The following is a 26,752-nucleotide window of genomic DNA, read 5'->3' as shown; positions in this document are numbered from 1 at the left end:
TACTTATACTTATACTAGGACTACGCTAAGGTTCGATTCACAATGGTTGCTCTCAAGTTTCCACTTGACTTAGAGTTCCCGATGACCTTCTATTATGCACCCGCGTATCTATGGGCGTGCATCTTCTTTACCTGTGTACTCGTTGCTCGCTCCAGAAAGCGGCCGCGCTACCCACCGGGCCCCAAAGGGCTACCATTTATTGGCAATTTGCTTGATATACCTGATGACCACGCCTGGCTAAAGTACAGGGATGTGGGGCGGCAGTATGGTACGCGTTCTGCATTTCTTTCAGCATGAAGCTCTACCACTGACAAACTGCTACCTAGGGTAGAATGTGATTCACTTCCAAACTCTTGGGTCGCACATCATGGTTCTTAACAGTGCAAAGGCTGTGGGAGATCTTCTTGACAAGCGCTCGAATATATATTCAGACAGGTGAGCATGCAATTATCGCTCGTGTGGTGACCGCGAGATTCAACAGATTTCATGAACAACAGACGGCCATGCTGCATACTGCACGTATGATCTCGTTGGTAGGAGGTGGTTGGTCTGAATGCGTTGTAGAACTGGTTGGAACCGTAGCTGGGCCTTAATGAAATATGGCAACGATTGGAGGGAATACCGCAGGCTAGCACATCAAGAGTTTCGCTCGTCAGTAGTGCGGAAGTATGATTCAAAGCAGGCTAAGGGAGTCCACGACCTGCTACAATCCCTGCCGAGCTCTCCTGAGGAATTCATGGGGCACATCTGTTTGTAAGCGCAACTCTCTTTGGACATCTCTTGCGGCCCGTTAACTTCAGTTTAGCATGGCCGGAGCCATCATACTGGACGTCGTGAACACTTTCGATGTGCGACCAGGCGATCCTAGGATAGAGCTCATCGAAGAGGCCATGCATACATCCATGGAAATTATCACTGCGGGTGTATATTTAGGTATGTATTACAGCCCCATACACAGGCGTAGTTCTGAAATTATTAACAGTGGACTTGGTACCCATTTGTAAGTTGAGCTGACGTGATCTTAGCAATGCACCTGACATAGCATCAAACAGTGAAGCATCTTCCATCTTGGTTTCCTAGGGCTGGTTTTAAGCATCAGGCCGCCAAGTGGAAGACTCTTGTGGATGGTATGTACGAGATTCCTTATAGTCAACTTAATACATCGATGGTACGTTTTGCTGCTGTGGAGTGATCCTGAGCTGAGATCAGCACGCTCTTCCTGCAGCGAGAGGGCAACGCAGAGCCTTGTTTAGCCGCCACCTTGCTTTCCAGAATTGAGGATACCGAAGATGCGACAGACTTTGACAACGTATTCATGTCTGTGACTGGGACTATCTACGGAGGTATGCTATATCCATGCCATATTGGTCATCACGCTGATATTTTTGTTGGCGTAGCTGGTGCTGATACAGTAAGTGTTAAAGCGCGAGACGAGCTGCTTATAGCTCAGGTGATACAATGTAGACAGTGGCGGCCCTCACCACATTCGTCTTGGTCATGACTATGTTCTCGGTCACACAGCTCGCAGTCCACGAAGGACTTGATCGAGTCCTGAGCAGGAAGCGCCTGCCCGAGATGGAAGATCGAGGGTCTCTGCCTCGCATCACTGCTAACCTTTATGAGCTTCTACGGTTAGTTCACATATCTTCTGGGTTTATTATGCTTGTTTATAGTGGTCTAGTACCCGGTCGGACCGCTTAGTAGGTGTTTGTGCCCATCGACTTTAAGCCGACTTTCACGATACACTGGTAGCGATTCCGCATCGGACCACTACTGATGACTACTATCGAGGGTATTATATATCAGCCAGGGCTATCGTATTTGGTAATTGCTGGTATGCTCAACACTGCACCTATGTGATCTCTTCTGATTTTGAGTGGCCAGGGCTATATTACGCGATACGAACACCTACCCTGATCCTGACACCTTAAAGCCAGAGCGGTTCCTCAACGAAGACAGATCGTTGAGGAACGATGTGCCATATCCTACTGAAGCATTTGGTTTCGGCCGGCGGATCTGTCCAGGACGCCACTTCGCACATGATATCATGTGGTTGGACATTACGAACATCCTCGCTGTCATCAAAATTGAACATGCCATCAACGTCAAAAACGGGGACGAGCTCGCGCTGAAAGGAGAGTTTACTCCCCGTTTCATCAGGTAAGCAAATACCATGATTAGCCGGCAGGCTTGCATGCTAAGACAACCAAACAGTATGCCAAAACCTTTCAAGTTTACCCCACGTTTTCCGAAGGCAGAGACCCTAATTCAGGTCTCTGCTTTTGCTGATTGAAGGATAGGTCTCACCACCACCCTACGTTCGGCGAGCACATGCTTCAATTTTCACTCCTTTGGGATGCAGATTTCAGGATCCGATTCATTCGCTGCATTATGCCGATAGTCACTCGCACCGACCACAGTTCTCATGTTCCCTTACACAGCAGGCGCAGCACCGAAGTGTACGTCTCCATTGAATGTTGCCCCAGTATATTGTCATTCGAGCTGAGATGCTCCCTGCATAGTCATAATCATCGCATGCCATCGCCACGCCACCGTGACAGGTTTTGTGAATCTGCTGACGTTGCCCCCGCAGCCACGAGGACGGCTTGATGTCCCTTGTCCAACCATATGAGGTGAGCAATTACAAGCCTTGCCCTCTCTGGCGTGATAGCGGGACTTTCCGTGCCTCAGGACCAGTATATGTACCCAGACGGCGACGATTCCTAACCTCCAATAGGCTGAGAGAGAGTTGACAGAGCACACGGCTCACGATGTTCTCTTCCCTCACGTATCTATTGGCAGGTCTCGTCCTCGTCTGCATAGTAGCATTTCGCTTTAGAAGACGCCCGCACTACCCGCCGGGTCCCAAAGGACTGCCCATCGTTGACAAATTTGCTCGACATGCCTGATGAATATGGGTGGATAAAATACAAGGAAATTGGACAGCAGTACGGTGTGTGTCCAGTTATCTCTTACACAGTCTTCCGTCAATGACCGACTGTTGTATAGGGTTGGACGTCATCCACTTTGAAACGCTCGGGTCGCACATCGTGGTACTCAACAGTGCAAAGGCTGCGGAAGATCTTTTCGCCAAACGGTCAAACATCTATTCAGACAGGCACGGACGCACATTGACACAATAGTGGCAGTGCTAAACAAATCTTATAGGCCACATTTGGTTATGCTGCATGAATTGTGCATGTTATAGTCCCTGCGCAAGGTGACTGCTCTGATTTAACCATAGAAATGGTGTTCACCGTCTTTGGTCCATGGCAAAGTACGGCGATAGTTGGAGAAAGCATCGAAGGCTATTTCACCAAGAGTTTTGCCTATCCGCGATGCCACAGCATCATGCAAAGCAAGCCAAAGCAGTTCGCGTTCTGCTTCAGTCTCTGTTGGACTCTTCAGAGGAATTTCCGGAGCATATTCATTTGTGATGGCGGTTATCTCTAAGCCGCTTGTACGATGTACTGACCTTGATATTTTAGCATGGCTGGGGCTTTGATACTCGATGTTGTGTATGCCTTTGATGTGCGTCCCAGTGATTCTTGGTTAGCGCTCGTGGAAGGGACGGTGCATGCGGTAAGTGAAATCGCCAGTAGCGCCTATATAGGTATGTACCGCCTCTCCGTGTATCGACATAAAACTGACACTGTCTCTAGTGGATATAGTCCCTGTTTGTAAGCCAGTCTGACTTACTCTCTATGATACATCTGATGAAGCCTTCAACAGTAAAGTATCTCCCATCCTGGTTTCCCGGAGCCGGCTTCAAGCGCCTAGCCACCAAGAAGAAGATTGCAGTCAACAATGCTACCGAGGCTCCTTACGATCAATTAAAGGCATCGATGGTATGGACCTGCTACTGGAGTGGTTCTCATTTGACCCTGTCTCTTCATACATGTAGCAAGAGGGAAATGCAAAGCCCTGCTTTGCAGCTTCCCTGCTTTCTAGGGTTGAGAGCGGCAAGAATACGACAGATTTGGACCAAGTCTTCATGTCCCTAACTGGGACAGTCTATGGAGGTATGCTATGCACATAGCGTATCGGTCGTTGCGCTAACGTCTTCATTCACACAGCCGGATCAGATACAGCGAGTGACACAACGCAGAGTAGATGGATGGTGGCTCATTTGCATTAGACAATATCAACTCTTATGACATTTGTGCTGGCTATGACTATGTTTCCTGAAACACAGGTCGCAGTCCACGCGGAGCTCGATCGGGTATTGGGTAGGAATTGTTTGCCTGAGATAGAAGATCAAGAGTCTCTTCCTCAAAACACTGCTATCATCAACGAAGTTCTACGGTTCGTGTCCCTGTTGCGCTGGAGCTTGCATTTTTTCATATCACTCATAATTGCATAGCTGGCATCCTGTTGCACCTCTTGGTAGGTGGACGTGCTCAACTTCGGTGCTGACGTTCATAATATACTATTAGGGCTTCTACACCAGACCACCACCTCCGACTACTATGGAGAGTATTACATTCTGGCAGGAACTGTCATCCTAAGTAACATCTGGTACGTATGACACTGCGTCTTGAGATTCCGTCTGACTTGCAGTTGCTAGGGCTATGCTATATGACGAGAACGTCTTTCTCAGTCCCAACATATTCAAGCCGGAGCGGTTCCTTGACAAGGGTGGCTCGCTGAGGGACGACATACCTTATCCCATTGAAGCATTCGGTTTTGGGCAGCGAATTTGCCTAGGCCGCTACTTTGCGCATGATATCGTGTGGCTGGCTGTTGCGCAAATACTCACTGTGTTCAAAATTGAGCGCGCCATCGACAAGAGCGGGAACGAGATTCGGCCTAAGGGAGAGTTTACCCCTCACCTCAGCAGGTGAGCAGACGCAGTGCTGATATATAATTGGCGGGTTTGTATGCTGAGACGGGCATCCAGTTCTCCAAAACATTTCAAGTGTAGATTCACCCTACGGTTCCCTGAAGCCGAGACCCAGGTTTGTTCGGCTGCTTTTGACACGTTATGGATGGCTCTGGCTGTTCCATAACGTTCCACAGTCGTATACTCCTTTTGTTTGACCTTCAAGTTGAGTTCGTCCTGACGTCAGTGGATGTGGAGACTCCACGTAATTTTGGCCCCGGAATGAGTTGCTTATACGTATATGTCAATGTGTCGCTGATTGCTGTGAGGCATATGCTCCATGGCGGAGGACGGGGCAAACTAGAATGAAGCCTGTAGCGAGAGCTCGGCTGGTCGCAGAATTTGTGTCTTATCAGCTCGGGCATCCATATCATACGGTCCCCTCCTTACGGCTCAGTGGCTTGCGGAGTTTGGGACAGGTACCCTGTAACATGTGCCGCGGCGGAGAGCTTGGTGCACATAGGCTAGACGTCCAGAGCGACTAAAGAACTCTAACCCGAGCCCACTTTGGCTGGGGCCTCGCATAGTGGTATCCCGACTGTTTTCCTCCCAATTTTTTACATTAAACCTCTGTATTAATGTACTTTTATTATTATGTGAGCCACAAATAGGGCAAAGCTGGGCCAGAGGGCAGTCTAAATATATTTTGATCTATTTTTCGCATTTTCTTTTTGCAAAATGTGCGCTGAAAGCCTCAAAATAGCTTGTGATATTGTAAATGGACCTGCTTAAATACTACAAAAGCGCTCTACATGTATATGTGCTATTTATTACGCCTTTACATTCTCTAGCACATGAATTCAGGTGTGGGAGGGCGCGCTTGCCTGATTCGGCAAGATGCGCTCGTGCACCGCTGTCCGGCGCACATGGCTCTGTAGAACCGCGAGCAAAGCAAGTGAGGAGCTTTTGGGGGGGGGGGGGAAAGGGAGTACCCGGGCACTTCTTCCCCTTCTTTTCTAACCTCTCCCGCCCTGGCTGACCTTTGCCATGACCAAATTGCTGCCACAGCGCTCATCTCCTGCGCTCCGCCCTCCGAGTACTCGCACGTTACGGACTCACGGTTGCTATCAGTTCGATTCAACGGCAACATGCCCGCAAGAAGTTTGCACAAGGTTTGGAGATAGATCATTGGATGTTATCTAGGGCTACTCATGTGAAAGTTTATCGCTTTGCACCAGCCACCGCATCAGAACATGCAATATGAGGGCGATTGATCCCATAGTGTATGTGCTATCTAACCATCTTACTGTAAGTGAGCATAGTCAAACTCTCACCATTTTTGTGTGCTCGCAGAAATTCTCATATGACGCTTTTGCTGTGACTTGTCGCTGCGCAGATATTCACAACGAGATATTGATGAGGTTTAAACGACGCAGAGCACTGAAGAGAGCTCATTCATCACGGTGCTCTGAATTTATTTGCTCTTTGTTTCATCAAGCGAGTGAATGATGCATTGTCCAAGAATGTTGGATACCGAGAAGAATATTTGTGTGAAAGACATAAGCACCCAAGAGTCCCAAAAAGACGCCTTGTAATTTTACTGATGTACTTATCATTCCTGGGACATTATCCTAGCTATGAACCATATGTAGACTCATTTTCAGTCTACTCGGCAGCTAGTTCAACGGTGCTCGTGTAGAATAGGATGCTCGGGTTTCCATAGTACTACAGCTCAATGAATGAGGTCCGACAGGCCTTGCACTTGAATCTATGCCCAATCTAGATCCATAGCCCCAAAAAAGTAAACGCTCTGGTGAAGAGCTCGACGGTGTTGATGACAGCAGCATCAGCAGCATCCTGCATTTCCGCACGGTCTCTTTCCATGCACAGCGAGACAACAACGAATACAAAGTGTATGCACAGCTCAACGAGAGCTATCCTCTTGGCTCGATATTGCTATCACACCCAATACACTCCATCAACCAGCCGAACAAGATGAACAGCACGACCTGCTCCATCCATCCATCCATCCCTACCGGCGCCTTCCTCTGGGTATCACGTGTCAATGCCACACCCCTTGCAGCTTTCGCTACCGTTCATAGTTACCCCGTTGCTGCGGCCTGTCACGTAGATCGTGCCAAGTGCACGTGCGCTCACGTGGTATATTCTGTGTGTTGTGAAAGAGCTGTGCAATGCGTGGTTTTGCACGTCTGCAAACTCTGACGCACAATTGGTGGGCCAGAACTGAGTGCAAGGACTGGAGCGGCAGCAGCAGTCACGGTTCGGCGGTAGGTACCCATAGCACTTTTGCAGTGCAGCAAATAATGTTTTTAGACAGTAGATGAGTTAAAAGGCGTGCTCTCCTTGCCACAGAGAGAGTGAGCAAGTGTATAAGCGACTATCCAAGAAGCAGTTAACAGATGTCCAAACAGGTATGCGACCCTCTATCTCCAAAAGTTTCAGTTCGGCGGCCTAGACATGCGAACTTATTAAGTTACACCGGACTAGCCACTCAAAAGCGCCCATGAGTGGCTAAGACACACGCGCACCTTGACCTTCAACCACCACTATCTACCTTAGATGCCCACATCGTTTGAATCTTGCTCTCCATTTCCGTCGCCCATTGTTACATTCCCACTTCCCTATCCCCTTTGAACTTATTTTATCTGTTTAGGTGCTGGGTTCGCTACCACCTGAAGAGCGGTAATGGGCCCAACGATGCTTCCAGAAGACCTCAGGCTGGGTGTCAACTGTGAAGCATCTAGCCACGGCGTCAAGTCACCTCCATCGCCAACACCTCAACAACAGCTCAGCCCTCGCAAGAAGCTGACGCTGTCATCTCTGCCCAGCGGAATGTGGTCGCAGAGACCAACAGCCAAACCTGAGCCCTTTGGGGCAAAGGAGAGGCAGGGAGAAATCCCACGAGCAGCCTGGCTGCTCGAGACCCTCAACAGGCTAACGCTCGGGAAGGGAACTTTAAGCCATCTGACTTGTCAGGTCAGCAACAACGTGCACTCTATGAGCACCAATATGATTATCTGGCCCCTGCCTATTGTTATTGGCACAGATCTTGGAATCGAAATTTGCAGGGTTCACCTACCCACTGTCTGTGCGTTGATAACCCCTCTATCAAAGAAGGCATCAACTTACAATATAAAAACTGACAGGTACCAAGCCCCAAATCCTGCACTCGTTCAGCCCATCGAGTACTCAACCTGTAAAAAAATCCATAACATCCTTGCAAGCCATGTCTGCTTCCCGCAATGAAATGACCGATCTTCTAGCCTAGGTGAGAGAATCAAACCTCAGTGTATTGTTACACAGGCTCACACTACTATTGCTCAGGCTAACCACATGCTACAAGAACGAGCAGCACAGCCATCTCCCGAGGGCATGCACATGGTTCCCCGACCTGTCACCCCGAACCATGAGCCGCCCCCCACGTTCCTCTTCCAACTGGGCTTTACCAGTCATCACAATAAGACCAGGTTCGACAACAAGTCCAAACCAAGCACCCCCACCCACGTACAACACGCGATCTCGGCCCATAGCCACCCGGGATCAATGGCTCCCCTTGTTGAGGAGCTTGAAAGGCCGTCGGGCATCTACAACCTAGGCGGTAGAGGCCAAGGCCCCACCACAACCTCCGTCATCGAATGGCCCAGGTCAGGAGACAATGAACCCTGGTCCTGTAACGCTGACATTCCAATCGGGAGTGACTTCCGCAACTGGGACGACGCCAAAGTGAAGTTCCTACAGGCCATCCATACCCTTGTCTCTATCAGGGACACATTCTACATTGGCAACTCCGACAACGCTAACTCCTCCTTTGCCGATCTGGTGTGGGCCACATTTTTCCACTTAATGTCTGAGGAAGTCACCACCATACCCAGCGACCTTGGCGACGACAAATCAATCTACCTGGGAGAAGCTATGAACAACCTCACCAACTGCTCCCCAGTCACCATATTCACAAGAGTACTCAGTGAGCTTAACGCCACCTGGTACGACTCACTGTCCCACACCCAACGACGATCTGCCATCACAATCCTCATATCCCCTGCCATTGAAAAGCTAGCCAACATGGTAGCTGTCATGGACCTCTCCAAATGTGTCGTGGCTTATGAAGACGAGGAGCGAACACTTGTCAAAGCCATAGACCGCGATGTACGCAATTTGGAGACCACCATCACCAAGTCTCTGTCACATGTTGACGTCCAACTAAAGCTCATAGAGAACAAGCTATCCCGCGTGTCTGCCCAGGCCTCCCGCCTGAGTAACCCACTTTCAAATGCGTCGGGGGCCCTTTGCTTCACAAAGACTTCAGTGCTCACAGAATGCGCCCCATCTGCTGCAGGGGGGAAACACAAGGATGTTTTGGTCTTCCAGACAAAGGCCCCAAACGCGGGAAGGCCAATGACGGCACCCCAATGTCTCAAACAGCAGAAGCTCTACCCCCCATGCCGTCCACCTTCACTATGCAGGATGTCTCTCAGTGCATCCTGGTCGTTACTATGGTGATCAAAGCAGGATATGACATCAGCTTCGAAGCCGCCAAGGTACTTGTCAATAAATTTGGCGACATCTCGCAATGTCAGGCCGAATTCATCCAAGCACACGGTAGGGCCTCCACTGGCCCTATCCAAGCCTCGGTGGTCAACGCAGCGACCACCACGGCCAGTAACATTGGAGCTCCAGTCCAGGCAACCCTCGACAGCGGGTTTTACACGCTCAAAACTGCTCGCATTGCGGAGAAGTCCAACAGCGTCTCCAAGGCGCTGAACCAACATAAGGAAGCAGCAAAGATTGCTTCAGCCACCCACACACAACCCCCGAACGCACACCAGAAGATTGTCCAGGTCCAATTCACCAATGACACACTCCCCTTAGAGGGAACATGACAGTCATCCGAAGATGTCCAGGCCTTTGTTGCTGCGCAGATCAACAAAATTGGGGGAACATCTAACTCCGTCTTGTCCACCACCTATCAGGGATCTTTCCTCAACCTACTATTCATCGCCCGCCCTGAAGAAGCAATGATTACACAGCTCAGTGAGATGAACAGTTGGTTTCTGAACCAAGGCTCTGAAGAGGTTTGCAACGCCACACTGTGGTCCATTGTGGACTTTTACAAGCCCATCACACGCATGAACATCTTCGGCATCCCCATGCTGGACGCCAAGGCCAATGTCAAACTTATAGTCGAGGAGGTCTACGCCACCCTTGTTACAGAGAACAAGTGGCTGCAAGGTCTGATACTAGACCCAATGTCGTTCCCCCACATGTTGCTATATGCCCCGGTAGGGGACACCTGCACTGCCCAGGTATCCATCATTGACGGAAACCCCTCCTACGTGGAAACGTGGGTTATGCAATGTAAGTGAGTTTCCTTCAGGAACAAGAAGTACACTATTGGTCACGCGCGACCGCAGACGTTTGTGCCCCTGTATCTGAAGTGTCTCAAATGGGGACATGTTGGAGGGGCATGTGGTATGGGTGGGAAGTTCAACTCCACCGTTCTGTGTTACAAGTGCAGCCTTATGCACTTCACGGAACAACATCAGTGCGTACCCACACACATTAATTGCACGAGACTGAACACCAAACACATAGAGCATTCTGCCAACACAAGGAGTACAAGCAGACAAGGCTTGACATCCTTAACCCATGGGTGGAGAACTGCCTGCCGGGACATGCTAAGTGCCGCAATTGTAAAGCGTGGGGCCACTCGGCCACCTCCACATTATGCCCGTGCTGGAAGCTCTGCATGCAACCAGAAAAACTCGAAGCCTTCTGGAAGAGAGAAGGAGTGGACGACGCTACTATCCAGGCCCTCTCTGAGGGCTATAACCTGGAGCGTGAGAATTGCCTGGAGGCTAAATGCTTGGGAGGACACACGGCAAAGGGCGAAGATGCATCTGATCCTATTAGCCAAAGTCATGAGACCAAACCCCAACCATCCACCGCAGTTGCAGACTACGATGAGGACATGTACTTGTAATATTACGCAATCCTACCCATACCAATACATAAAGGGCTTTAGCCACTTGTACACATATAAAACAATACGACCTCATGGAACGGCGACTCATACAGCCTTCACCATGAAGTACATCTTCTTTAAAGAGAGCATGGACAACTACCGCATACAGCTCACCACAATGTGGCCGCCCACCTTCCTCTTCTTCGAAGAATTTGACCTACCTGCCAAAGAAACATTCCAGGTGGTCCTGTACATCCCTAACATGTTCAACGATGACCTCGCTTGGGGTAACAGAGGAGATTGGGTCTCCACCAGGCTCGCATCTCCCACCCACTCTCCGGCCTTGCCGCCCCCACCTGTGCTCGAGTTCGAGCTTCCCATCATTGCTGACGATGAAGATGCCGCCTGGGAAGATGTTCCCACCAACTCCCTGCAAATAGGCTCCTTGTGCATCTACCAGCCCTGTTGGGAAAACAGGGCCGAAGGATCGAGCCCATGGGTTGACCTTGCCCAACTTGAATGGAGGTTCGAGGACGCTATCCACAAACAGCAGCGAGGAGTTCGTCTCTTCAAGGCCGTAATCATCGATCTGGTGGTTAACGTACCCGTCCGAACTGAAAAACACCCAGCGAGGGGGAAGTTCAACATCCCCCTCCACTACACGTACCTCCTCGAAGAGATTATCAATGGAGCGTCAGCCAAGGTATCCGCCCTCAAACAGCTACAGGTATGTGCCCACAAGCACGCTCACTTACAATTTTACTCATCTCGACAAAGGGGGACATGGATCCTACTGTCAAAGGGAAACTCCTGGATAACACCATCGAGACCAGACTCTCCATGGTGGGAGCAGAGACGGTCACAAGCCGCAGCAACCTTGCTGATCTCATCAAGGCTGCTATGTATGATCAAAGCCTCAAACAAAAGGATGCTTTCGTCCTCCTAAAAATGGCCAAACATGCCTCCACACGCCATGAGAGCAACATCAATGACCTCTACCCAGTCGTCAGCCTCCCGTTCACCTCCCACCTGGGCCCCACCATCAGTAGCCCAATGGTAGAATGCACTAGCGAGATCACAGAAGCCCTCGGACCAGGCATTAGTTGGAATCACCACGATGACAAATTCAACCCCAAAGACTTTGGAGAGCACAATGATAATATGGAAGGGAAATGTGCTTGGTAACGAAGCCTCCCACTACGTCTTCACTTGTATAACAAAGAATACCGTTGTTGCCTATGAGTAGTACAACAAATGATCAGGATATGAGAGCGGGACCAAAAGACTGCACTTGTGACCACATCGAAAACAAATCAACAACTGAGAACGAATATAATTTCGATCTCTTGCTTGACAACAACAAAACAGTGGACCACAAAAACAATACAAGTATTGATTATCTAGAAAACATGTACCAGTATGATTGGGACACAGATATCGAGGAAGAAACATCCTCTGAAACAGATGACCCTGAAGAACTTCCCCCTCCTATCGATATAAATCAGATGAGAGTGGAAGCGGAAGCTAGAGTAAACATACCAAAGGACTCACAATCTCCCCATAATAAAGCAAAACGACTGTTCACAGTGGTCTCATTTAATGTACAGAAATCTAGGGATAACCTTCAGATATTCCTAGAACGAAACTACAAGACAGTAGATGTTGTACTAGTACAAGAACCCTTTTGGGGTTATGTCAAGCAAGTCATGTGCACCACGTCGAAAGACAGAGACGAGTACCATCAAGGAATAACTCATAGACAATATATGTTCCTTGGAGCATCTGAGAAAGAACATGTGTGCACTGTTGTCAATAGACGATGGGCTCACCTTGCACCAAGACTTAATACGGATGTCGTAAAACATGATGATGCCCAATGTTTGGAGCTAACCATGCCCAACAAACAAATCATTTGTATACTCAATGTGTACAACGACTCCAAGACACATAGTGCCCAACACTACCTCAAGAACAAAGCCAACGACCTGCCAGAAATACATCTCATGGCAGGGGATTTTAACCTACGACACCACATGTAGGACTCCACAGTTCCCATCAACGCCAGGGCTAACCACCAAGCGGAAGACCTTATCAAGATGTGCACACTGGACATGAATTTGTTCTTAAGCACATCACCTGAACAAGTTCATACATGGTCATCTAACAGAGAAGACCAGAGCAATGGGACACTTGACCTAGTATGGGCCAACGAAGCCCTCAACATGCTCAGTGTCAAACATAGACATGACCAACAGGTTAATAGTGACCACTGCCCAGTATATACAAAAGTCGACTTAGAAACAGTTGACGATGTCAGATACACAGTAAAGAGAGGCTCTGAAAAAGGCCACAACTTTATTAAATTGTGCCGAGGTCACATTGCAACCATGCCCACCAGCATTGATGATTACGCCTCTGAGGAGGACATCGAATGTTGGGGAGACTGGATCCAATATACGTTTGACACAGCATGGTCCGCTAATGTCAAAAAAGTCACCCCTTCTCACCACACTAAGTCTTGGTGGAATAGCAAGTGCAACAAGCAGGCTAAGGAGTTACGCAACATCCGCACTGACGTTAAATCCTTAAAAAAGGTCATACAATGGAGGCATAAGTTAATTCGAGCCCGATATACCATAATTAATCACCTGGGTATATTTGAAAATAAAGACAAACTGGTGATTAATCTCCAGAATAAAAACAATATAGCTGCTATCTGTCTTATTGAGGAAGCCCAGAAAATAAAACAGCGTCCAAGTGACTGCAAGGGGCAGCCAAGAGAGCTAAATGCGACTTCTTTGAAGAAGTGTTGAAACATACACATCCGTCGAGAATATGGAATAATGTTGAATGGACCAAGCCGAGAAAACAAACGGCTAGTGTTACTCTTACTAACAATCAAGGGGAAATCGTCACTGATTTGAAGGGAGTTGGTGAAATATTCCAGCAACAATTCACCCCGACTAATGGTCGACCAGTAGATATAAACATCACCAAAGAAATGGAACAGCTCGAAGAAAGAGCCTTCCCACACATGAGTTAGACAGAAATGTGTGACGCCCTAAAGGGCACAAGCAACTTCTCGGCACCGGGCCTGGACCACGTATCGTGGTTTTGGCTCAAGAGAATACTCAGGGACAAATTTAGCCCGAAGTACAGAAATGACGAAGAGTCAGATAAAAAAGATTGCAAGCTACCCATACTTATATTCTATGACACTTGCATAAAACTTGGTATACAACCAAAGGTATTCAAGGTCTCCAAAACAGTTATCATTGCAAAGCCGAAGAGACCTGACTATACCAATGCGAAAGCCTACTGCTCCATTGTACTCCTAAATTGCTTAGGCAAACTAATGGAGAAAATAATATTCCACAGGATGCAATTTGAATCACAGAAATATGGTGCTATGCACCCATGTCAATTTGGTGGTACAATGCAACACAGTACTACAGACGCAGGGATACAACTTGTCCATAACGTTAAACAATTGTGGAAGAAGGGAATTGACTCATCGGCCGTCCTTCTCGATATTGCCCAATTTTTCCCGTCATTCAACCATGAACTCTTGACAAAAATCCTGTCGAAACAGGGATTTGCCGGGAACCTATGCAAATACTTTGTCAGCTACCTTTCAGATAGACAGACACAGTTCATATTTAATAGGGAAACTCTCGACTCTATGGACTTCTCTTTGGGAGTCAGACAGGGCTCAAGCCTCTCACCCATATTCACGGGACTATACCTAGCCCCAGCCATGGATAAAATCGCTCCTTTAAAAAAGGCAATAACTCCTACCTTAGGTAACAACTGAGTAACGGTCCGCACTCAGCGGACTGACAAAAACATACAAGCCAACAAACATGCCACTGTGCAATTCTTTGTTGATGATGGCCTCATCCACGTTGGAGGCAAACTAGGAAAGGCGTCTGAGGACCCTGACCATGAACAGTTACTGTATAACAATGCCCTGATACAGGAAATTTACTCTAAACTCATACACACACTACACAGATTAGGATTGTCAGCAGAAACTGATAAGCTAGAGCTAATGCACTTCATTAGGAGGCGTAAAGCCAAAGGTTGGACTTGGAGTGACTCGCACCCGCTGGGCCCCAAACTACGTGTACATGACAAAGAATCCTCCTTCGTCATCAATCCCAAACGAGTAATGAGATATTTGGGCTTTTGGCTAGATCCTAAGCTTACGTTCAGGGATCACATTAAAGTATATACCAACAAAGCATGTAGCACTATTGCAGCAATTCACATACTAGGAAACTCGTCTAGAGGACTTAACCCAAGAGACAAGAGGAGGATATATATCTTTAATGTCGTACTCCTACTCTCTTACAGAGCACAATTATAGTCGAACCTCTCATGAAAAGGTATCCATTGGATAGATAAAAAACTATCCAAGGTCCAAAGCCGAGCAGCGCATTGGATAACGGAAGCATTCAAAACCACTCCTGTAGGCTTCCTTGAAATGGCTGCAGGGTTAATATTCGTAAGGCAAAACATAAATAAGTTAATGAAATGCGCTGCATTACGCACACACATGCTGCATGAAAACCACCCTATAAGAGCACATATGCCAAACTTAATAGAGTGTGGGCCAAATAATATCAAGGCACCACTCCTTTACCGAGGCACCAAAACCAGAGATGCTGAAACCTCAATAGTCACCGCTTACAAGGTCACAGAGGGCTTCACTGAAGAATTTAACTCCATCAGTACGGAAGCTCAACCAGGCAACTGCATACTAGACCTGTATTCTCACCGTATTACCGTGAGCCTCGAAGGTCCACCAAAAGCCCAGAAAAATGAACTCCAAGATTGGATAAGGGAATTCCTTAATCCCATCATAAAACTAGCCACCACTGATCACGAGAGCCAGGCAGTATTTACTGATGGCTCACAACATAAAAAACATGAAGAAAATGAACCTGAAAAGGTTATCACTGGAGCAGCCTGCTTGGTCACATACACCATTGAAGGAGGTGTCCAGAAAATCATCGAGAAAAAGATTGGGTGCAGCCAGGTCACACCTTTCGATGCAGAAATGCAAGCCCTTTGGATGGGCATTAACACTGCCTGCAACACCCTAGAAAAACACAAACTACTATACCTATTCGCAGACAATAAAGGAGCATTACAACACATCTTAAATCCGAGGATTGGCCCCTCACAAAAATGCTCTCTCCTGGCCAGTAAACACATACGGCACTGGCTGGAGAAAGACCCAGAATGGACCATACACATGTTGTGGTGTCCTAGAAATGTCAATGTGCCACTAAATAAACGGGCTGATGCCCTCACTAAAGAGTGATCTGAACTTACACAACCAGTGATTAAATCTTACACCTACATCAAGCAAAAGATCACTGAAAACAAAGTTCGCATATGGCAACAAAAGATCAAGGAGTCCTCTAAATACAGAGAACACCAACTAATAGCAGGCAATCATCATAACCACCTGCGACAAATTAAACATACGTCCTTGAATTGGTTCATTGCCCACAGTAGGGGAAAGAACCAAGAAATAGGCAGACTTACAAGGCTAATGTCTGGACACGCACCGATTGGAGCGTTCCAACAGAGGTTCAACTTAGAAGGACCCACTACGTACTGGTACTACCACCATGAACTGGGTCAGACTACGATAGAAACAAGGGATCACATAATGTACATGTGCCCAGGCTGGAGCCATCTACACAACTTTAAGGAAATGCATGTCACGGAACACCCGCAATATGACAAGACAAAGATAGAACACTGTCTTAAAACTGACACAGAAGTACGCAAAATGCATCGCGCATACTGGCAAGTGCAAAACAAGCTGGACAAAGTCGAAGAACTAACTGAATACAGCCAAGATATTAATTACAGAAAGAAAATACTGGGCACCAAGTGGGAAGACATCTACCACTTCATGCGATCCAACCCCATGGCAGGTACATTTGGATGATCTGACCTCATTGACAAAGTGTTCGATGGTGCCAACAAAGGATGTGACTATACAACTTCAGTCCATATATGGAAAGCTCTCATGCACTTGAAGAGATGCAAGGAGAAATTTAATGATTACACCAAGGAATTAGAACAATGCTGCAGAGCTACTTACTCAAGCGCTGCTCGTCATCATAACCGTCTCCTTACACCAGGGGACATACCCATGGATTTGGAAAAGTGGCAACAGTCATACCCTAACCCAGACCAAGCTGAACGAAAATTCACACAGTGGTATGCAAAGTATGCAGTATCTCGATACTGAATACTCTTCAACCACAATGAGGGCCTCCCAGTGGCTGAGCAAGAGGCATTAGCGAGAGAGTTTGGCTACAGGAGCAAATACAAACCTGTAGGAAAAACTTTCGAGGCGTTCTCTGATGCTAAAGACCCACCTGCAGACAAGGATGACTGGGGAAATCAGGTTGACAAGGAGCACAGATGAACGTGTGAATCATTATAGGACAGCTGGAGAGTAACCGTCTGACCACCGGTGACCATACCTCACAGGGGTCACCATGATAAATTTTGTGTTTCGGTTAGATAGGGCGAGGATGAGGGGACCCATTAGAGGTATGTCTAATGTTTGGTGCGGTAGAGTCCATCAACTGACTCAGTGCTTGTGCGAGGCCAGGGCCATCTGGTGTGGTTCTGCAAATCCTCTGTGCTCCCAGACCTTAGATTGACCAGGTGAACCAGCACGAACCCTGTTTTGGCTGTAGCACAGGCCCTTATGTAGCAGTAGCTCTACAGGCCTTTATAAACAAGCAGAAAAAAAAGAAGAAAAAGTGGCTAAGACACTGAAAAGCCCAAAAAATGGCGCAGACAGAAATCAAACCCATAGCCTAAAAGTAACCATGGCGCGCTATACCACTAAGACATAATACCTTGCAAACACTGGGTTGAGATTGGCCTATAATACCACTTTTCCACCTTAAAGTCTTAGCCATAACATCAGAATATGCCTTTGTACAATTACATTCCATTGCTTTAATATATAATAATTGGCTAAAATATAGGACTTTGGGCAGCTAAAACACTGATGTGGCTAAGACACCAGCATATGAAGGTCCGCGGTGGACAAAAATAAAATGATCTCTGCCTGCCAAAGCTATGAAACTCAAACTCATTCTTGAGGCATGACAAGATCTGCTATTTTGCAGATTTTTGCAGAATAGTGCACACAGATGCACGCAGATGCACTAAAATACACACAGATGCACATAGGCACACTTACTTGCCCACTTGTGAGCCAAAGCATAGTTCGATAAAACTGGATTTGGTATGCATGTCAATCTTGTATTCTCTCAGATGCTTGTCCAGGTACAAAAGTGCACTTACATGTAAGATAGTGTATTGAAACCTGCCACCCTATGACATCATGCCTGAAATTGCCATTTGATGCGCCGGCATAGTAGAAGCGCGCTACAAGCGCTGGCAAAAACAAGTTTTGATCAGGACGAGAACGAGTTTTTAGTGAGCGAGATCAAGATTTTGGAGAATGAGAATCTAAAACAAGTTGTTATCATCTGAGTTTGAGTTGTGAAGCTATTGATAATGTGCACAATTGTGCACAAAGGCGCATAATCTTGGGTGCACCATTGTGCACATTTGTGCAAAACATCGTGTCTTGATAAACACTCAACGAGATCAGGAAAGGTAGCCATGCACGTATGTGCACTTTTGCGCACTTTCATGCATGGTCATACCCTACCATGCATGTTGGTATGCCAGAGCTCATTTCTGTTCCCAAAGGTAAGCATTGCTCCAACTAGGCAGGCAATAGCTTGCTTACTATTAATTACAGGCAGCAAAAATGAGATTATAGAGGGTCTACGAGCTCGAGATTTTATTTTTGTCCACCATGGACTGTCATACCAGCATGGCTAAGACATTGAGACATTGAATATTTTGCCATTGATTCCACTTGAGTATAATTCATCTACTCAGGTGTCTGAGCCACACTGGTGCTTTAACCATGCCATTAGAATATACATATGTACAATAAGCAGAATCAATAGCAGATGTTCAATATCTCAATATCTTAGCCATGCTGGTGTCTTAACCATAACATTAGAATCTAGAAACTCTTCGCAGTGAGTTTCTCACACGCAGGGCCCGGCTTCGACTGTCGGGCGCGCTTGAGGCTAGCAGAACGGATGCTCAGTCCGTAGCTCAGAAGAAGGGAAGTCTCTGAGATGTATTTACCTAGCAGAACGGATGCTCAGTCTGTACTGCAATACAGTCAGTACCCTACAGTGTCCATAATGAGAGGATATACGCACGCTCAGAAGAAGGGAAGTCTCTGAGCGTGCACGACAGGGAAAAGCGAGTAAATAAGGAAAGCGGCAGGTGCCTTAGCAACTGGTGAGTCAGGAACGAAATAACGAACACGCTATCTAATAAAATACTGTCCAATAGGAATCTGAGTCATCCCAAGACATGTGCGTGCGAGCGCACGAGCCCAAAATCCAACATAGAATACACCTTTGTACAATTACATTACATTGCTTTAATATCTAATAATTGGCTAAGATAACTTTGGGCAGCTAAGACTAAGGTGGGAAAGTGGTATTATAGGCCAATTCCAACCCAGTGTTTGCAAGGTATTATGTCTTAGTGGTATAGCGCGCTGTGGTTACTTTCAGGCTGCAGGTTTGATTCCTGCCTGCACCATTTTTTGGGCTTTTCAGTGTCTTAGCCACTTATGGGCGCTTCTGAGTGGCTAGTCCAGTGTAACTTAATAAGTTCGTGTGTCTAGGCCACCAAACTGAATCAGCTCCTATTTCTAAGAAATTATGGAGATTAATGTGCTCTTTGACTTTCAGGGCCTATAGAAGTGGGACAACACTATGACAGAGATGGACGCGCCTTTCAAGTATTGCGATGAGTTAATGCATTGCACGAGCATTCCAGCGCATACACATATTGCTTCAGGAGGTGCAGCAAGGGGTAAGGCTGTAAGTATCATTTATGACTTTTCTAAACGTGAACTGTCTGTATGTTTAAACTATTTACTGACTTCATGCACCTGTTCTTCCAGACCACAGTATGTGTATTGTCAGATTGACATTGAATAGATCAACGCTTTGTTGGACCTCGCAGCCTGCGGAATTATTAGTGCGATATCATAGCTTGTGCCTACCATGTGGCTTGAGCTGCGTGGCTCCTGAGAGTTTATAGCTTAGGTGAAGTATGGTGAGTGCACTTGTTTCTGCCAAATTTTGTGTAGACTGAGCAAAATTCTAGAGAGCAGTCGCGCGAAGAAACTGTACAAGCGATACATACACTCTGCTGCTTTCAAGAGTGACATCCTCGACATTTTGACCTACCTGGCATGAGCTCGTTACCAGCATACTCGACCACTGGTTCCTTGGCTTCATGCCAAAATTTCCTCTGTAGCCTGATTTTGGCATCCTGATGAGGGAAGTTCCCATTTCAGGGATCCTGTGACGACCCATGTGTTGAAGCGGGAATGAGCTTCAGAGGTCATCAGGGAAGACGTCGCAGTGGTTGGCAAGGTCGGAGGAGAGACACTGGGACAAAAAAACAGTGCTTAGACGAGGCTCTCAGAGAGGCAAGGTAGAAGCTCGGAGGGGGAAGGAATGGCCTGGCACGCCCACCGGTGCGTAACACTCTGTACACGTAGATGGCGCTGACCATAATGTTACTGTATACAGGACACGCTTCCACTAGACATATCCTCTCTCAACTGCAATCTCAATGCACTTGTGGCCGAGCTCACTCAGTGCTATCTTCCAGGCTGCCAGCTGCGCTGTTGCATATGCTGTTGAACTCTCTCCTGTGCCAGAGAAAATTGAAGAAGTTAATGAGAGGTGCAGGCCGAAGTGGAGTGGACAAGGCTCCATTGGCAGGCAACTTACTCCCGATGTCATCTCGGACAAGTGGGGAGCTCATGCAATGGGGTAGGGCCCAGACTTATTGCTGCAGCTCTGGGCAGTGTTCATTCCGCCAGCCAAGAACCAGACTGTCTACTATATTTCCAGTTTTTACACCCCAAAGCCTCTGCTGATGAGCTCAGATTTCAGTTCAAAACTGTCTACAGCTCCAAATTGAGCCGGAAGATTATCTTCACTGTTATGACTTGCAAGGTGGAGGACAAGGATGGCGCACTTTTTTGTATGCTTTACTCATATTTAGATAGGATAGAGAGCAGACTACTGGAGGACAAGGTAAGCTGTACAGCGTTATGTATGAGTGCGAACAGACCTTGATAATATAATTTAAAATCTCTCTGACTGCATCATAGCACTGGCATGCATATATTGGCCTGCTTGCAGATGAGATAAAAGTCAGGAATAATGTACGTTGCTTTCCCATCCTCCTGTGCTGACATCAATGTGCGATGGACCATTGAGATCAATCAGCTCAATGGGAGTTTGCTCAAAAAAAATTCCCATGGGGTCTACGTATGTATGCGTACGTATTGTAGTCTGCTGGATGCCATCAAGGAATATCAATGTGAAGGTTCTTGGCGTTTGTTGGATCACAGCCATTCTATTGGCAATGGATGCTGAAAACCTTCACGGATTCGACCACTAGATGCGGCGTTGGGACACAGCCAGAGAACAGAAGAGAAATCTAATCCCACGCCATGCTCACTATCTGATCTTTTAAGGCAAGAACCGAGCAGTGACAAGCTCTCTCTTGTCATCTGCACTGGCAAACGCGATTTACTCAGTCACAGTTTGTAGATTTTTCTAACAGGACAACGACAGAACTTGGCTGACAGAAAGAACCCCATAGTGTTTGCCAAATATGGTGCTCCCAGTTTCTTCTGAGATTCTCTCCACATACCTGTGGGCAGGGTTTGCTCTCATCTGTCTACTCGTGGTTCGGCTCCAGAAACAGCCACACTACCCACCTGATCCAAAGGGCTTGCCCATCATTGGCAATCTTTTTGATGTACCTGGAGACTACGCATGGATGTCATATATAGAGCTCAGAGAGCAATGTGGTACAGTACTCAGTTTTCTGTCTATGGAACTCAGTCGTTGACCAGCTCCTATCAGAGTCAGACATCATCCACTTTGAAGTGTTAGGGTCACACATTGTGGTAGTCAACAATGCAAAAGTCGCAAAGGATCTTTTTGAAAAGTGGTCGCATATCTACTCAGATAAGTAAGCTTGTAATAACTACTGTCCCAGAACTTGTAATACTCACTGGCTTTGCAGACAGCAGTCGGTCATGATTCATGAGTTGTGCGTGATCTTTTGAATTCCTTGAATGATTTTCTTCTCATTAAGCTGTAGAACTGGCTGGCATCATAGCTGGGCCCTTATGTAGTATGGTGATTCTTGGAGAAAGCATAGGAGGCTGTTTCATCAACACTTCCATCTGCAGGCCATACCGCAGTATCACTCGGGATAGGTGAAAGGCATTTATGGCCTTCTGCGATCATTGCTGGACACTCTGGAAAATTTTTGACAACATATCCGCTTGTGCATACGGCCCATTTCAGGATATTCATGCTGTATTGCTTACCATGAGTTAGCATGTCAGGGGCAATGATACTGGATATCTTGTATGCATTTGATGTGCAGCTAGGTGATACGAGAATAGAGTTAGTTGAGAAAGGTGTGCGCACATCAACAGAAGTTGTGAATGCCAGGGTATATTTAGGTGTGTATCACTGTTTTGTACACATAAAAGGTCTTGACATTCTCTGCAGTGGACCTGTTTCCAGCTTGTCAGTGCGCTCGGCTCTGGGCTGGCAAGATTACTGACGATGACTTAACAGTGAAACATCTTCCATCTTGGTTTCCTGGAGCTAGTTTCAAACAGCAGGCTGCCAAATGAAAGGCACTAGTTGACGGCTTGTTTGAGATGCCTTATTTTCAGTTCAAAGCAGCAATGGTATGTTTTGATCATTGAGAGTTGACCGCTGCCTTATATCTGCCTCATTCGTCTAGCGAGAAGGCAAAGCCAGGCCCTGTTTTGCAACCAGCTTGCTTTCTGCGCTTGACAATAATGAAGATAAAGCAGGCTCTGAAGAAGTCTTCATCTCTCTTACTGGAACTGCCTATGCAGGTGTGCAGCATACATGTCACATTAGCTAGTATGCTAACATGCCTATTGAACTCTCGGTTTAGCTGGAACTGACACGGTGAGCAGCACGATTTGAATCTTCAAGCAATACTAGTAGTTAATTTATTTTAGACAGTGTCGGTGCTCAATATATTCGTGCTAGCCATAACAATGTTTCCAGAGACACAACTTGCAGCCCAGGACGAAATTGACAGGATGCTAGGCAGAAAGCGCTTGTCCAACATGGAAGACCGTGAGTCCCTTCCTCAAATCACTGCTATAGTCCATAAAGTGCTACAGTGCGTAAATTGTACTTTGCATTAATTCTCGCACGGATAATAGGATAGGTGGCATCCTGCTTTTCCCCTTGGTAAGTGAGCTTTGTGTTAATTCATAGCGCACCAGCTTCACAAGATATGAATAGCACTTCTGCACTGTACCACTGCTGATGATGAGTATAACGGCTATCACATCCCAGCTGGTGCTGTTGTCATAGGCAATACCTGGTATGTTTTACCCCCCACCCCCCACCCCTCTCCTTTATTTATATTACCTGATGTTGGATTATTAGAGCCATGCTACATAATGAAGACATCTTCTCTGATCCTGACACATTTAAGCCAGAGAGATTTCTCAGTGCAGACGGCTCGCTGTGTAGCAACGTGCCATATCCCATCAAGGTATTTGGCTTTGGTCGGCAGATTTGCCCTGGCCGCCACTTTGCACATGACATCGTCTGGCTTATCATTGCGCAAGGTCTTGCTGCCTTCAAGATTGAGCACACCATCAATGTTAATGGGAAGGAAATTGAACCGAAAGGAGAATTTACTCCTCGGCTTCTCATGTACGTGAACTCCGTGTCATATGCTCATGTAAGGCAGATATTAAAACTGATACCATAGTATGCCAGAGCCCTTCAAGTGCCAATTCACCCTGTGGTTCCCTGAGGTCAAGACCCTTATTCATTCGAGTGCTCAGTAGCCAATTGAAATATTTTACGACATCCAGTATCTGAGGATCCAAGATTAATAAATGGTAGTAGCTTAATTATGCATCGCCAGGAATTCCTGGTATGTTGAGCACTGCGCACTCTGAATACCATCAGGCGTCAACTCACTGAGTAATTAAGGCCATGCTACATGAAGAGAGAGAGCCTTCCCTGATCCAAACACATTCAACCTAAGGTGGTTCTTTGACAAAAGTGGTTCACTGCGCAACAGCGGACTGTATCCCATTGAGGCATTTGGTTTTGGCTGATGGATCTGTTTGGGCCACTACTTCACACACAATATCTTGTGGTCAGTGATAGTGAACATACTTTCCATCTTCCAACTATCGAGCACACTGTCAATGAAATTAAAAAGGGAATTCTGTTTGCGCCACGCTTTGTGAGGTGAATGAATGACATGCTGTTTGCACGAGAGAGCTGCATGCTGAAAGCAATAATGTAGTATACCAGAGCTCTTCGGGTGTTGATTCACCCTGCAGTTCCCTGGAGCTGAGACATTTATCCACTCAACTGTTGTATAGCTAATAAAGGTAGTTTACAGAGTCTGACCTTGAAAGATCTGAGATAACTAAACAATGGCCACTGTATTTATCAGACTCAGAGAATGCACACCTTCACAACTGGTAGATTCTGACTAAACAGTAGTGCCCTGCACAATTAAAGGGACTGCATGTGGAGAAAAGTCAGATAGGTACATCCCGTGATTTCCAGGTTCACTAACACTGTGACCAGTTTTGTTGCAAACCAAGCTGTCATATTTCCGGACTCCCTAAGCCTCTGAGATTGAATGGTGGTGTTTTGGATAGCAAGGATAGACACGAAGTTTAAGTTGTGAGATCACATTTAGACCAGAAGAGTTCCGATGTTACAGGCGATAATGCTTTCCTTGTTGCTCAAGGCATCAATGTCAGTATCGATGAGGGCATCTATCATATTTCTGTAAGAGTATCACCACAGCAACAAATAAGCTGCAGCCTACTGTCCGACAAGAGTGAGTTAGTTACCTTGACCAATGACTCTATCAAATCCTCATCCACTTCGTCAACAACCACAGTTTCGAGGCCAGTGAGGCCTTTCTTACCACTAAAAACATGACCATCTGGAGGTACCAGCAGAGCACCTTTGCATACACGTTCCACAGCTTGCCGGTACACTCATGCGAGTATTCAACAGCAGCACCATCCATGCTTGTGAGGATAAGTGCCGCAAATGCCTCAGTGTCTTTGTCTGCACCAAGCCACAGCAGCTCATCACCTGCAAGCTTCTCGGCAGTGAGCAGGAGTATCCGTGCATTGGCAGCGCTCGCGACCTCCTCAAGACTGCAGAGAAGCACGAGCTTTATGGAAGAAAGTGTGCAGCCATTGATGTTCAAGAGCAGAAAGTAGATGACGCCCCGCTGCAATGGTGGCTTGTGTCCTTCTTGAACTCTCTCTTGACGTGGAGCAGCTGCTGTCAGTGCAGGATGTGCAAGTGTGAGATATCATTTACCAGGTGCTCCATCACTACCTGCAACGTCTGGAGGTACAAGTCAAAGTTGGGATGTTGTAGGTTAGCTGAAAACACAAACAATTAGAGACTCATTCCTCGCACAGAGTGTAGGCAGGGCCTACCAGAGCTGTTGCCATAGATAATGTCGAAAATATATGCACCGTCATTCTTGCAGCTTGTGCCAACCAGACCAGCACTGAGACATGCTCGAGGGCAACCTTGTGCATGCACCAATCACTGTCCTGGATTGTAATGAGCACTGCGAACATGACAGTCTGGGAGTTGATGAAGTGCTACGTGGCACAGTGTGCCTTGAGGAATGCTGCAATGTGCTTCAGCGCATTGCAGCATGCAATACATTACGGGCTTAGGCACATGTGGTGTGCGCAGCTGTGGCAAGACGCTCACGAGGAACTGGAGTGCGTTCGCACCGACGCAGACAAAGGGCATCATGTCAATATTCGGGGATGACCCCTAGAGCACGCTGCTCACATTGAGGAGCATGTACACATGGTGCATGAGATTGACGTATCTTGCTCTGGGCACGCTGTCCTTTGCGTGATCGGGCCAGCTGGCTGAGGATGGCAGCCTAAAGGCAACTTGATGTATGGTGGCGCACCTGCTGGGCTTCAGATCTTCAGAGTGCACCTGCTCTAATGATCAATTGCCCAGCCGTTGTCATGCACCATAATTATAAGTATAGAAAAACTAAAGAAATAATAGGTATTCAAATCAAAAAAACCGCTTACTCAGAGCTGCAAAGTAAGCATAGACACTTAAGCTTACTAAAAGTGAATCAATGACTAATAATATGACTCAGCTTCTTAGTAATCTAGAAACTATGCTTAGTAAAGGTCTATGCTCAACAGCTATGAATTACCAAAATATAGTAATACTCTAACAAACATTAGTAATAGCTTACCAATACATTAGTAAAACAGACAGAAGGCTGACTAATACAGACAAAATGCTTATTAATAAAAGTAGAAGTAGCTTAGTAATTACAGTAGAATAGAAGAGCCAGTTTTGCTATTGGCAAAGGAACAACAGGCTGAAAGGTATAAATAGGAGAGGTTCTCTGAGAACACGAACACACCAACCCACCAAGCACCACACACACTCTCAAGGATTTAGCTAGCAGCAAACCTGCAATTAATCCCCTGAGCTCTTTAGCTCTCAGAGAATAGACTCCTTTCTTTAAAGCCTAGGAAATTCCTTAAGCACAGTAGAGCCTCTGACTTTCAAATAACCTGAAGGGAAACGCCCTTGGTATAGTGCACGAGTTCACTATTTGACTAACCCTAGACTGCGAGAGCTAGTGGCGTCATTATTTGAGACTGTGGTACGTCTCCTGTAGAGCTTACAGTAATTAGACTAGCAGTAAAGAGATTA

The 26,752-nt window shown here is 46.8% G+C and overlaps 7 protein-coding genes across 7 annotated transcripts; all 7 read left to right on the top strand.

Annotated features, from left to right (window-relative positions):
* Positions 1-806: 806 nt before the first annotated feature.
* On the top strand, positions 807-2,293 carry PHACADRAFT_209375 (uncharacterized protein; the record flags this gene model as incomplete). Its single annotated transcript, XM_007396109.1, has 8 exons — positions 807-933; positions 983-1,000; positions 1,053-1,168; positions 1,226-1,343; positions 1,398-1,411; positions 1,465-1,631; positions 1,885-2,160; positions 2,215-2,293. The coding sequence occupies 8 exons, from the start codon at positions 807-809 to the stop codon at positions 2,291-2,293; spliced, it is 915 nt and encodes a 304-aa protein (XP_007396171.1).
* A 1,143-nt stretch (positions 2,294-3,436) lies between these two features.
* Positions 3,437-4,844, top strand: PHACADRAFT_161902 (uncharacterized protein; the record flags this gene model as incomplete). Its single annotated transcript, XM_007396108.1, has 8 exons — positions 3,437-3,467; positions 3,663-3,680; positions 3,733-3,848; positions 3,905-4,012; positions 4,139-4,305; positions 4,364-4,386; positions 4,437-4,518; positions 4,568-4,844. 8 exons carry the CDS (start codon positions 3,437-3,439, stop codon positions 4,842-4,844), a joined length of 822 nt encoding a protein of 273 aa, XP_007396170.1.
* Positions 4,845-7,540: 2,696 nt separating this feature from the next.
* Positions 7,541-10,823, top strand: PHACADRAFT_195912 (uncharacterized protein; the record flags this gene model as incomplete). The annotated part of the gene is made up of 6 exons (XM_007396107.1): positions 7,541-7,819; positions 8,168-9,117; positions 9,180-9,681; positions 9,745-10,184; positions 10,218-10,385; positions 10,436-10,823. 6 exons carry the CDS (start codon positions 7,541-7,543, stop codon positions 10,821-10,823), a joined length of 2,727 nt encoding a protein of 908 aa, XP_007396169.1.
* Positions 10,824-10,926: 103 nt separating this feature from the next.
* PHACADRAFT_28864 (uncharacterized protein) lies at positions 10,927-11,990 on the top strand (the record flags this gene model as incomplete). Its single annotated transcript, XM_007395188.1, has 2 exons — positions 10,927-11,532; positions 11,583-11,990. 2 exons carry the CDS (start codon positions 10,927-10,929, stop codon positions 11,988-11,990), a joined length of 1,014 nt encoding a protein of 337 aa, XP_007395250.1.
* Positions 11,991-20,537: 8,547 nt separating this feature from the next.
* Positions 20,538-21,168, top strand: PHACADRAFT_28863 (uncharacterized protein; the record flags this gene model as incomplete). Its single annotated transcript, XM_007395187.1, has 4 exons — positions 20,538-20,740; positions 20,776-20,954; positions 20,976-21,007; positions 21,085-21,168. 4 exons carry the CDS (start codon positions 20,538-20,540, stop codon positions 21,166-21,168), a joined length of 498 nt encoding a protein of 165 aa, XP_007395249.1.
* Positions 21,169-22,662: 1,494 nt separating this feature from the next.
* Positions 22,663-23,449, top strand: PHACADRAFT_28862 (uncharacterized protein; the record flags this gene model as incomplete). Its single annotated transcript, XM_007395186.1, has 7 exons — positions 22,663-22,692; positions 22,749-22,866; positions 22,929-22,942; positions 22,996-23,162; positions 23,211-23,233; positions 23,288-23,369; positions 23,437-23,449. 7 exons carry the CDS (start codon positions 22,663-22,665, stop codon positions 23,447-23,449), a joined length of 447 nt encoding a protein of 148 aa, XP_007395248.1.
* Positions 23,439-23,844, top strand: PHACADRAFT_195909 (uncharacterized protein; the record flags this gene model as incomplete). Its single annotated transcript, XM_007396106.1, has 2 exons — positions 23,439-23,707; positions 23,766-23,844. The coding sequence occupies 2 exons, from the start codon at positions 23,439-23,441 to the stop codon at positions 23,842-23,844; spliced, it is 348 nt and encodes a 115-aa protein (XP_007396168.1).
* Between the last annotated feature and the right edge of the window lie 2,908 nt (positions 23,845-26,752).

This window comes from Phanerochaete carnosa (genome assembly GCF_000300595.1).
Source record: "Phanerochaete carnosa HHB-10118-sp unplaced genomic scaffold PHACAscaffold_5, whole genome shotgun sequence".
NCBI classification, from domain to species: Eukaryota; Fungi; Basidiomycota; class Agaricomycetes; order Polyporales; family Phanerochaetaceae; genus Phanerochaete; species Phanerochaete carnosa.
Note: the sequence above shows the minus strand (reverse complement) of the source record. Positions and strands in the feature narration are given on the sequence as shown.